This window comes from Dendrobium catenatum, unplaced genomic scaffold (assembly GCF_001605985.2).
Source record: "Dendrobium catenatum unplaced genomic scaffold, ASM160598v2 fragScaff_scaffold_1520, whole genome shotgun sequence".
NCBI classification, from domain to species: Eukaryota; Viridiplantae; Streptophyta; class Magnoliopsida; order Asparagales; family Orchidaceae; genus Dendrobium; species Dendrobium catenatum.
The window spans coordinates 218,248-231,187 of NW_021319982.1; the positions used below are offsets into that span (position 1 = coordinate 218,248).

Consider the following 12,940-nt stretch of genomic DNA (forward strand, 5'->3'; position numbering starts at 1 on the left):
TAAGAATTTGTTTGCACTCACGCACTTAGCTCACATGTTCTCAACCATCACTGCCATCAACCGGCCTCCACCACTCTCGTCTCACCAGTCGCTACCTCTCTTTATATTCAATACTCTTGTAAACAACTGTTAAGGAAATATGTCAATGTACCACAGTGCTTTCTTCAAGCTAACTATCTCTTCTTCCTTCTTTCCGGTAGCGTAGTAACTGTGCAGGCATCCTTTCATGGTATCAGAGCATTGAGCTTCACCGCCACAACTTCCAATGGGAGATCAGGCTTCTTCCTCGACAATCCCTCCTGCTTCCTCTCTGTCAGCCTCGATGGTGAACTTCAGTGTTCCGACACCATGAAAGTTCTTTATATCAAATCTTAAACTCATAGTCAATCTACAACTTAATACTGAGAATTATGTTATATGGAGCTTGCAAATTCTCAAACTATTTTTAGCCAACGGGTTTGAAGGTTATCTCACCGGAACCCAAACTTGTCCCAATGAACTCGCCTTCTGCCATGACGTCCGTTTGTGGAAGCTTATATATCAAAGCCTCATATCAGCCTTGTTCTCCACGATTTCACCTTATGTTCTCCCTTACATCCTTCATCTTTCCACCTCACATGAGATTTGACTTACCTTGGCAACACGCCTTCAAACCACGAACATATCCAAGGTCATCTAGCTGAAAAATGAACTCCATCACTTTCAAATGAGGGACAACACAATGAATCAATATCTTGCTCAAATCAAGACATTGGTCAACAATATTGCTGCCGTTGGCTCCCACGTCGACACTAAAGACATAATTCTTTGCATCATGAATGTACTTCCACTAACCTACAACTTGTTTAAAACATCCATTAGAACATCTCTCCTATCGATTAGTCTAGATGTTCTATATTCACTTCTATATAGCGAAGAAATCAACCTCTAGAACGAACTTTAGAAAGAAACAACTCCTTATGCAGACAACATTGCTCTCTGCTCCGCCCATACCAAGCAGCTCAAAGGCAAAACCAACTACTCTTATCGCAGTCGCGGTTCGTTCTCTAGATCATCTTCATTTAATCCTCGCCCTTCGCCTACAACAACCAACGTCCGTCCAACCCGCCAGATCTACGGCAAGCTCGATCAAACCGCCATGTTCTGCTGGCATCGTTGTAACCTCCAATACACAGCACCCTCATCCGACTTGTCTCGTGCCATGCTCACCCAACCACAACAATATCAAACAATTGAATGGGTCATAGATTCTAGAGCTTCAACACATCTCACATTCGACCCTTCTAACCTCTACCAATCCCAACCGTAGCTTGGGTCCAGCTCTGTTTCCATCGCCAACGGCAACTCTATGGCAATTCAGCATTAAGGCCAAGGTATCTTGCCACTCCCAAATATGCCCCGTAAGCTTATACTCCATAATCTCCTACATGTTCCTTCTCTCTCCTACAACTTACTGTCAATCCACTAATTAACGTCAGATAATCATTGGTCTATATCATTTGATGCAAACGACTTCACCATTCAAGATCTCACGGATCATGAAGTTCTACTTCATGTTCAAACCCGTGACGGTCTCTATTCCATCACCACCACCAGCAACAATTCCACCACAACGCTCCATTCAAACATCGCCTCCACAACTCTATGGTACGTTAGGCTGGGTCATCCCAATCATCACTATGCAACCTCTAGCACAATTAGTTCCATTTATATGTACTCCATCTAGTTCCTTTCTTTGCAAACCTTGTAAGTTGTAATATAACAAAAAGCCATTAGTTGCCCTTTCAATTAAATACAAATCATATTACCATTCCATTTGTTGTAATTCACTCGGACGTTTCGGGACTATCCCTGATTCCACCAATCAACGACTACAAATACTTTGTTATTTTCATTGATTCTTATTCTCGCTTTTGTTGGCTCTATCCCACCAATACCAAGAAAAGTTCTAAGTTCCAAATCACCGGATAAGGTAATGCTACTTCTTATGACCTTATAGTTTTTCATGAGTGGATATTTGCATGTTATTTTGCTAAATAAGTAATATTTTGGGGTAGACCATCCAAATGACATGTTTAACACACAAATTTTGCATGCATAATCGCAAACCTTGCATAATTGCAAAAATAGCACTCTTGTTTTGGGTAATTATTTGTAACAATTTAACATAGGTATAAAATTACTAAGGTGCTCTTTAGGATATTTTTTTTTTAGTTTCATTTTTTTTTCTTTTTTGTTTGGGATAACTGTCAAAATGACCCCCCGACTCTTTATGAACGTCTAAAATAGCTCCTAACTATGTAAAAGTCGCATTCTTATCTCTTGATTTTTTATTTTTTAAATAAGAACCTAAATCACGAAAAGATCTCGCTGAAAAACTAATATGTTCTCTATTTAGTATTTACGTAGTCATGCCTCACGGGACTAAATTGATACTTTTATATAATTCGGGACTATTTTGGGCATTTGGAAAAAGTTAGGGGACCAATTGGGTCATTTTATCTTTTTTTTTCTTTATATTTTAAATGAAATGAAAATATTTTTTATATCCTAAATAAGTATTGTTTTTTGTTTATATATTGCATAAGATGGAGATGGTGATACATGGTTGAAGCCGACAGCTGGTGTGATGGTGGTTTTCATTTAGAAATTTAATAAAGATAGAAAAAACTTAAATTTTGTTTTGAATATTTAAAAAATGACTTATTTTCTCAAAAAATATATAAAAAAAAACCAATAACAACTAAAAATGCATTCCTATCATATTTAAAAAAAAACCATAAAATAAAAACAAAAATTTATACCAACAGCCTCTAAGTATTTCTACTTTCAATTCTCAGACTTAAATTTAAAAAAAGTCAGCAAAAACAATAAATTTTTATTCTGAAAGATTTCCAAGATTTTTAATCATTTGATTATATTAAATGTAAATATATAAATTTGATAGTTATATATTTTAGTAATTCAATATTAATTTTTTAATAGAAAATTTTAATGGTACATATGTAAATATTTCTTGCAATAAACCCATTTTTTTCTCATTGATATGCATTTTTTTCATCTTCATCAATCCTACTCTAAGGCTTCGTTTGAGACAGCTTTCTTTATGCTTCTTAAAACGACTTCTTAGTATAAAAATAAAAAATTTTATACTGAAAAGCCGCTTTAAGAAGCAGTAAGAAAGAAGCCTCAGTCTTTATTTGGGACGGTTTTTTTACTATTTTTAGTAAAAAAATTATGCTAAAAAGTTACTTTAAAAAGTAATAAAAAAGTCGCCCCAGAAGAAGTCTAAATTTAAAAAATTGGGGTCCAATTGCTACAGTTTGTAGATAAACAACTGCAAGTAATAATTTTAGAAAGACCTATCAGTGTACTCCTTCAAGCAAGAATCCTGCTGGAATCCTAAGTTGTCCAAATCAAATGATTCAAATGGTACAAAATAATAAGTTAGAAGCCAAGAACTATACGGCTAAAGTTAACATGCAAGTAAATGCCAGCAGCTACTCTATCATTTAACAGATGGAGTTGATTATTTATTCTCATGCTGCATCAAAACCAAAGGAAATGAAGAAATTTATTAGTGAGCCAACCAATCAACCAACCTACTAATAGTTTTAAGTAAGTTTTGAGCCTTTATAAGAGTTGGGGTGTCTCGAATTTAGTTCAATCCGGATGATGATGATGATGATGATTTGTGAAGATTAAGGTTTCGGTTGAAACTACTTTCTTACTATTTTTTGAAGTTGTTTTTTAGTACAAAATTTTTAATTTTTATAGTAAAAAGTTGTTTTGAAAAGTAGCAAGAAAGTTGTCCCAAACGAAGCCTACGATAGGGCTGTTAAAACGGGTCGGGTACGGGTTGAGCCTGAGTTGACTCGGGTCTAAACAGATCAATATGAACCCGGCTCGTTTTTGCAAACGGGTCAAATATTTCAACTCAAACCAGACCTGTGCGGGTCAACGGGTTGACCCAACATGATCCGCATACTCGTTTAATTTAAAAAAAAAAGGCGATTGCGATGTCAGGCAAGGCGGTGTGGGGTTGTCGTTGAGCGTGAACAGGTCGAATTGACCAAAACTAGATTAGGCGCGGGTGTTTAGAGGACCAGACGACAGTATGCGAGTCAGAAGGACCAGACGGCGGATGCGAGTCATGCAACCAGATGGACTGGACGATAGAAAACCAGACAGACTGGGGTGCTGGATTGTGGACTAGACACCACCAGACAGACTGGACTAGACAAAGACGACCTAACGGACTGGACTAGACACTCACACACCAAACACGCTGACATGACACTCTTTTTGCATACAGGTCAAATCAGGTTGATTTTGAGTTTCCAGACCAACCCAAGCCCAGTCCAATTTTGCTTATGGCTCGAAAATTCGAACCCAAATCCAACCCGTATGTAAACAGGTTGACCCAAACTCCAAATTTTTCTTGTCCAATTTCAGGTCGTGTCAGATTTTGACACCCCTAGCCTAAGGTTTCATTTGAAACAACTTTTTTTATTGCTTTCTAAACCAGCTATCTAATACTAGAAATTTTTGTACTGAAACATTATTTTAAAAAGTTGTTTGAAACAAAACCCAAGATATAAATATTGAATAATGATCGTGTGAACACAATAGAGATTGAAAGTTATGTTAAGTCGGCATAGGGGAGGGAGGTGTAAATGAGCATAGGTGGTAGCAGTCACACTCTAATATACCACCATGAAAGGATTGGTGATTGTATGAGAGATTTAAGTACTTTTTATTGTGAAATAGAGGTAATCTACTACCTTCACATTCCATAATTTTTAGCTAAGGAGGAATTTTATTAGTATAGCATAGAGTTTTTTTCGAGCTATTGGAAGCAATAAAAAGAGGCCTTAGTCAAATAGAAGATGTTCTTAATGTTCAGCCTTGCTTGATGCAAAAAAATACATCATAGTTAACTATAGGCTTCACAAACACTTTATAAGAATATCTAATAACATCAAATCTTTTTCCCATTCCATGAGGTCAACTACTTGAATCATTTTTCTCCATTGTGTCATTTTAAATGTCAAATTCTCATTCAAATTAATAAAAAAAATATATCATTTTTAATATTTTCTAATCAAATATTTTTCGGCCCACGTCTACCTTACACAATAGACCTCCTTATGTATGCACAAAACTTATAACATTCATATGAGAAATTGATACTGCAACATCCCAAGACATACAAGTTCAATAACATCTCACAATCTATATCCCTTACAACATCAATATATATCTATTTTGTAATTATTCTGATTTGTGTGTGTATGAGAGAGGAGAGATTATTCTGTGCGGACGTCGAACGCAGCTCTACATCTGGATACCAATCATAATGAGCCATGTCAATGATACCGAGCCTCGGTACCGAGCTATACTAACACTTGGTACCGCAGGCTTAGGTATCCGGATGGGTTTCGCTTCCGCACAGAATAATTTTTCAGGAGGGAGAGAGAGAGCAAGGCCTATCCATGTGATTTTCAGTTCATGCATGCATACATGATATTCAGAACACTCACCAAAGCATTCATTAATGACTTTGTTATATTGGAAGCTGGTCTAGATCTAAATTTATATCCAATCTGGCGATGTTTCCTCACTGTCTCATTGACTCTGTTATATTGGAATTACTCACTCTATTCACATAGTACCTGGGCATTCATTTGTGCCTCGGATGGAACATAGGATTTACTGTGCAATGCCGACATTTATCAACTACAGCTTTTTTAGGCTCGGTTTGGGACGGCTTTCTTGTTGCTTTTTAGGATGATTTTTTATGCTAAAATTTTTAATTCAAAAAAGTTTTAAAAAGCAATAAAAAAGCTATCTCAAACTAAGCCTTAGTCTATCACGGTGTTTTGTAATTAATGATGTTTTTGACGTAGATAAATAAAATATGGAAATTTATCATGTTTAGAGATCAAAATAGTTGTAGTTGGGACGGCTTTTTTTTTCATATTAAATGGAGGTCTTTCGATGACTCGGTTAGAAAAGTTGAGGTATTAGATTTGACTTATATTAAGAAAGATAGAGGTAGGCCTAAAAAGACTTAGAAAATATTAGAAATGGTCTTTATTTATTAGATTTAAATGAGAATTTAACTTTTAACATGACATAATGACAAAAAAGAATTCATGTAACCGACCCCACGTAATGGAACAAAAACTTGATGTTATTGTTGTAGAGATCGAAATAGCTAATAAACTGATCAAAGCTTAGTTTTAATTCATGATTTTGCTTTGTTTTAGATAAGTTTTTATCCATCATATCTAAAAGCAGAAAGTTGTAGCAGAACTATACAATCATAAACTTTTAAAACTAATTATTGAATAGAATATGAGATCAAACATCAATTATAAGCCTTCTGTAACCCTAAACAAAGCTTAATTACCTATTTTGTTCTTCTAATGAACTTTCTTTATTAAATTTAAATAAAAATTTGATTCTTAACGGAACACAAAAGAGAAAAATGATTCATATAGTCGACCCCATGGAATGGGATAAAGATTTGATGATGTTGTTGTTGTGAACTTTTGAGACAATTAAAGCAAACTTACACACACTTCATATTCGCAAGCTTCGGATCAAAGGACTTTTGGTGGATAGCAAAAGCTACTAACCAAAAGATCACGATGAACTGCATCAAATTGATAAAGTAAATTAACTATATTTTTTGTGATGACTTGGATCAGGTTGAGTATTCTGTTGATGGCTGTCATCATGAAAAATTATTCTGTGCGGCGTTTGAACGTGTTCGGAGGCTACTCTGGACTCGCCCCATCACTCAGGACCTAATGCACCAGGTGACGTGGCGCGTCCGGATTCGCCTGCAAACGCGTTCAGACGTCGCACAGAATAATCTCTCGTCATCATGACTCAAACTAGCTTGAGAACAATGTTGAAAGATAAGGCAAATAAAATGTGATACTTCTAGTACCCAAAAGTTGCAATCTTTACCTATAAAAGATAGACATAATAACCATCAATTGATTTTGCAAATGACATAATGTGGAAGATTCCAACTGCTATAAATAATAGGACCCCTTCCCCTTTATTGTGACATTTTCTGCCAAAGTAGGTAAAAATTATTTTGTCCAGTAGCCACTTGATGTGATGATTAAAGAAGAAGAAGAGAGACTACAATGAATGATGCTGAAAATTACATTTCAGACTTCAATACTTAGCAATTAATGATCATGAGATGTCTCTCAAGTATGATAGCTCTGTATATATATATAATTCATATTAGAATTATGCAAAAAAATGATGTTGCATGAATTTAAAACTACGCACAAAATTTATTAAGGTTTTGTTTGAGACGACTTTTTTATTGCTTCTTAAAACAGATTTCTAATTTAAAAAAATAAGATTTTTATACTAAAAAGCTGCTTTAAGAAGTAATAAGAAAGCCGTCCCAAACGAAGCCGGAGTTTGTTTTATATCAAACGATCTATTATAGAAGCTATTTTAGGTTAAAATAACAAATGAAAAAAAAATTATGAAAGAATTATCTAAGCAATTTCAAGACAGAAGCATTGCAAATACAATAAAGCATAGAGCAAAAGCTAGAAAGTAGAGGCAAATTCAATTGAAACACTTGTAGCCCATTCATTAATCTCATAAAAATTTGAGTTTCTTTTACAAGAACTACAGCAACATAGTAATTAATCCACACACCACAACCAGATCACATTAAATCCAAAGTCTGGTTGATTTGGCAACTCCTAAACCACAACTTTGAATAAAAAACCTATCAACACTTACCTAAGAACTGCATACTAAGGGAGATGTAAATTCAATCAAAATGACAAAAATAGAACTGAAAGCTCAAATCTTAATAAGCAATTTGAGCTGTTTCAATCTGGCAGCAAAACTTTTTCATTTTTTTTGCCACCTGGGACTGAATCAAGAGGATGGTAGAATGCTAACAAACCAGAAGGATTCAAAACAACTCCAATCCATCTGGAATCAATTTTGAATTTTAACTAACCTATTTATCATTCCAAGTTAGTAAAATAAGAAACTAGGAATATAAACAATTTGGTGAAATACCTGTCCTAATTACCCATAGCTGCATCACACTTGCAGGTTCCATGAAAGCTGGTTAGTTATGTTAGGTTATTGCCTCTCGAAAGCTGAGGCCTTTGCTCGATCAGAGTTTGGCATAGCATTCTTCCCCCTCTGCGTTTGAGCAAGTTCAGGGTTTTCACTGACTGAGCTGCACTTCAGATCTGAAGGAGGAATGAAGCAATCCATGGAAAGACCAGGAACATTGAATGCCACCTCTTCAATGGTCCATGCTTCCTCCATCCTGGTCTTGGTGTGACTCATGGCCGCTTCGCCAAACTTGAAAAGAGTGACAACAGAGTGGCCTGAATGGGCAACCATAACACCCTCAACAGGTCGGTAGTCGTCGAGAAGGGAAGTAATGGTGGTCTCCCAGTACACTGCCTCACCTCCAGAACTTGATTGGATCCGTGTGAGGTGCGAATCCTCCATGTGGATAAGAAGCCCAGTTTTCTGGCTAAAATATCCAAACATTACATGCCTTATAATCTCTGCAGGTCCCTCGCTCCTAGCTTTCAAAGTCAGTGGATCAGCACAAAGCTTAAGAATGAAGCAATCCTCTCCATTAACTTTCTTCTCTCCAATACACTGCGCATTCGCAAACATGTTTGCGGTTGTCAGCGGATCAAGACCCTACAAAGAAAATTTTCAAATCAATCAAAACCAAACGCATCTCAGGGCTCATGACAACATGTTTTGAAAATGGTAAATTCAGTAGATTTGGACATTTGGATGGATGGATGTGAATTTTAAGGATGGATAAATGTAATTAGAAATCAAAATTGATTTCAAACAATAAAAATGTCTACAAATTCTCTCAAAAGTGATGATTTCATGTTCAAAAACAGATTACTTCGAATGATATCTACACTTCATAAAACATGTTTTCTACCCACAAACAACCAAATGAGCTATGCAAGGGAAATAAGAGAGAGTCCCACACAAATTCAATTAAGCCATACAAAGCTCCCCAACCATGAAAAATAAAAGAAATTGGTTCATTGTAAGAAGGCTCTGTAAATGACATGAATCAACTAAGAAATTATTGAAACAAGACAAATGAAGTTCTTTGACGAGTTACGAACTTGAAGTGCTCGACGAAGAGGGCGAACAGGGCCCTTGGCAGCATGAGCACCAAGCCAAGGGGTGTGTCGCCAAACTGTCTTTCCATTGCAGCCAGCATGGATCTTGCTGGCACCAACCGCAAGCTCAACATACCACATCTCAGGAGCCATCTGCCACAGCACAAAGCTACCAGACTCAGCATCTCTTGAAGAATTTCGATTCTTCATCACCTTGGTCGCAGTCTCAAACTCAGATGCCACCATCCTCATCTTCCCCATGGCATAAGAATTATGAATTGTGCTCAGAAGCTTAATACCACCAGAAGCTGCAGTGTACTGCTGCAGTATATATTGAGCAGAAGAAGTTTCCTGCAACAACATCAAGTAAAAGAAAACATAAATTGGTGAAACATAACAAAGTAAGAATAATCATTCCTAAAACATGACTAGCGGATTCTATGAGAACATGAAAGCTATCAAGCACAAATGGTGGGTTTGATTTTCACAAAGGAAAAGCACCAATCTGAACACTTAAAATATTCTCAAAAGTAAGTTATTTTCCTGCAAGGAGATAACATGAAACAGTCTAAAGTTACTGCATACGAGAATAACATGAATGTTGTCAAGAACAAAGGGTGAATTTGATTTCTACAAAGAGAAAAAAATCATCATATCACAAAATCTTCGCGAAATTGGGTTTTATATTACCATAACCTTACAGTTGCATTCAAAATTCAATACAGAAGAGGCCATTACTAGAATTACATAAAAAAATGAATATCAAATGCACCTAAAACAAACTAGTAGCATTAAAAATCCCAAACAAATACGACCATTATTATAACAACATCAAATAAATACCAAAACCCCTTAAACAAATAAACTCAGTCCCACAAAAGCATTTCCAAAACTAGAATATAGAATCATAACGAATTCCAAAATGCTCATCGAATAAATCTTCCGACCACCGAACAACCCTAGTAACCAAAAACCCGATTCCGATAAAAAGATACATAAAAAGCAACCATAGCTTATTCCCTTTTTCCAGCGTTCCAACGACACTCACTATGGGTGTATCCTTGATGCTCAAATGAGGGAGAGGCTCGCCGGCACAGACGTGAACCGGCGCGAGAGGCGCCCCCATGACGCCGAGCAGCAGCCGGAGGTCCGACCGACGGTGGCCTCCGGCCACCGCCGGCGCTCTCGCAAGCTGCGCCCATACCCACTCGCCCCACCCATCCTTCTTGCACTCCCCACCTCCGCCATCACCGGGATCCGGCCCTTCCAAGAGCGGCGCAAGTGCTTCACCACCAGATCTCGCCACCGGAGGCGGCTCCGTCCAGTTCCTCCGCCGCGGCATTGTCGTGTTTTTTGACCTCAACCTCGCCGGCGAAAACTCTCGCAGCGCCGAGAAGAATCCCTGCCTCCTCTCCATCTCCTCAGAGCTCCCGTTACCGAGAAGAACTTACAGTGAGAATTTAGAAGAAGACCCCCAGCATGGGTACATCTGCAAATGTTTTTTCTTGGGAAGGTCCGCAGCGTAAATTTCACGTAGCGCGCAAGTAGAGAGAGAATAGATAGGCACTAGGCAGAAACGTAATAAAAAAATAGGAAATAAAGCCCTTGTATTTGGCCCGCTTCGGTATTTTCCGGAAAAGCAGGGGGGTAAGCACAAAAAGTTGCAGGAGATTGAAGCCGAAAAAGGCGATGCGAGCGAGTCGAGGTTAAAAAGGACACGCGGTCGCCTCACCTCAGGAGTAAGCTTACCACTTGACGCGTGGTAAAGTTCTAAGTTAGAGGAGTCGTGGAGCCGACTTTAGTCATAAAAATTCAATTTATTTATTTATAAATATATATAATAATTATTATTTTGTTTTTAATAGAATCTTGTAATCATAAAATGAAAAAAAAAAAATTTAATTCGAGTATTATATAAGTTTTCCAAAAATAATTTTTTCCCAAAAAAAAAAAAAATATTATCATAAAGCTTTATAAACATATTGAGAAATTTTCAAAAAGAGGTTGACTTCAATCTTAAAAAAAATATTAGTTGGGGTGAGAATTAAATATATTTTAATTACATGGAATATTATAAAAGTTTATAATATTAGAATGGAGGTGAGAATTAAGATAATTTTATAATATTACAGAATATTATTAAAAATTTTATATATATTTAGGGGGTGAGAAATTTAAATAATTTATAATATACATGAATAATATTGCACTGTTTTTTTCATTTGCCTCATCAAGATGTTGGCGCACAATTTGATTATAATTTCCTTAAAAAATAAATTTCAAATGATCCCAAAATTGATTTCAATATGTTTAATATAAATACTTTTGGAATAGCCTTTTAAAAAAGAAAACAAAAATGTTAACTATGCACTTAAATGCTTACCTAAAGCTCCAAAAAAATAAAGGAAGAAGAGCCAATTGCTCATTATTTTTGTACTTTTGCTAACCATAATTTTACTTAAAAAGATAAATATTCATCCACTACTAAAATTCTTAAAAATAAAATTCAGTAAAAAAGTATTAAAAAATTTTACCTTTTTTTACTTAATTAGTGAGTTAAACATAATAAAGAATTTTTTTTTGAAATCACTAAATATAATTATGAATATTAACTAAGATTCATTGAGCAATTTTCTTATGCTTTTTATAACAATTTTAAGTATAAACTTTGTTGTGTCCTGGAATATCTCGCGGCGGTAGAGAAATTTAGTAGTTTAACGTTTCTTAGCATGTACGAAATCCAGCACACAATCAGATAAGAGAGGGCTGGTTGAACAGTTCATAAGAACACCAGAGTTTTTACGTGGGAAACCTCTGAAAAGGGGCGAAATAAAACCACGGGGCCTGAGCCTAGTTTGAATGAATCCCACTAGTATTTGCAATCGATTACCAAATGAGGCCCTTCCTGTGGAGAAGGCCTTGTATTGATGTAGCAAATATACATCAATAGATTGCATTACATTGTAGGAGTTTACTTATATCATGTTAGTTGGTTCGGTAAGAATCATAGTCGGCAGGAGACCGGGTCAGAAAGACCGTTGTCTGGTGAATGGAGGTCGGGACAGGGACCGCAAGTAGGTTGACGGAGGTCGGAAGGACCGTAGTCGGCAGGGACGGGGTCAGAAAGGACCGTTGTCTGGTGAGTAGAGGTCAGACGAAAACGGAGTAGGCGACGGAGTCGAAAGGACCATAGTCGGCAGTATTATGGGAGAACTATGGGCATCATGTGGTGGCCTGGTGGAGCTCAAAGCCTCAAGTAGTGGTCCGGTGGAAGTCTGAGCCTCATGTGATTTTTTGGTGGAGCACACGGCCTTTGATGATAATCTGGAGAAGATAAGGGCCTTGGCAAAGGTGAGGGCCTCTGGCGAGGTGAAGGCCGCTGGTAAAAGTGAGGGCCTCTGGCGAAGGTTAGGCCTCTGGCAAAGATGAGGGCCTCTAGCGAAGGTGAAGGCCCTGGTAAAAGTGAGGGCCTCTGGTGGAAGGTGAAGGCCCCTGGTAAAAGTGAGGGCCTCTAGCGAATGTAAGGACCTCAGATGAAGACATCAGGCCTGAATGTCGGGCCTGAACATCGGGCCTAAACGTCGGGCCTTGAGGTGGTGGTGCGGCGAGGCTCCTGCGGTGGTCCGGTGAGGCTCCTGCAGTGGTCCGGCGAGGTTCCGGCGGTGGTCGAGGAGGAGCTTCTTCCTTCTCTTCTCCTCTTCTCTTCTTGCTTAGATCCCCCCTCATGAGAAATGAGGGCTCTATTTATAGATTTTCTGGAGTGGCAT

At 37.3% G+C, this 12,940-nt stretch overlaps 1 protein-coding gene across 1 annotated transcript; it reads right to left on the reverse strand.

Moving 5' to 3' along the window:
- Positions 1-7,607: 7,607 nt before the first annotated feature.
- LOC110109240 lies at positions 7,608-10,846 on the reverse strand. The gene is made up of 3 exons (XM_020840207.2): positions 10,222-10,846; positions 9,177-9,524; positions 7,608-8,724 (listed from the first exon to the last, which is right to left on the reverse strand). The coding sequence occupies exons 1-3, from the start codon at positions 10,588-10,590 to the stop codon at positions 8,143-8,145; spliced, it is 1,299 nt and encodes a 432-aa protein (XP_020695866.1). The 5' UTR covers positions 10,591-10,846; the 3' UTR covers positions 7,608-8,142.
- Positions 10,847-12,940: the final 2,094 nt, after the last annotated feature.

Excerpts from the sequence above, each read along its gene's own strand:
- LOC110109240 (XM_020840207.2), bottom strand. The coding sequence starts at position 10,590 with ATGGAGAGGAGGCAGGGATTCTTCTCGGCGCTGCGAGAGTTTTCGCCG. Across the intron at positions 9,525-10,221 it reads GCATCAAGGATACACCCATA|GAAACTTCTTCTGCTCAATA; the intron begins GTGAGTGTCGTT and ends ATGTTGTTGCAG. Across the intron at positions 8,725-9,176 it reads CTCTTCGTCGAGCACTTCAA|GGTCTTGATCCGCTGACAAC; the intron begins GTTCGTAACTCG and ends TTTTCTTTGTAG.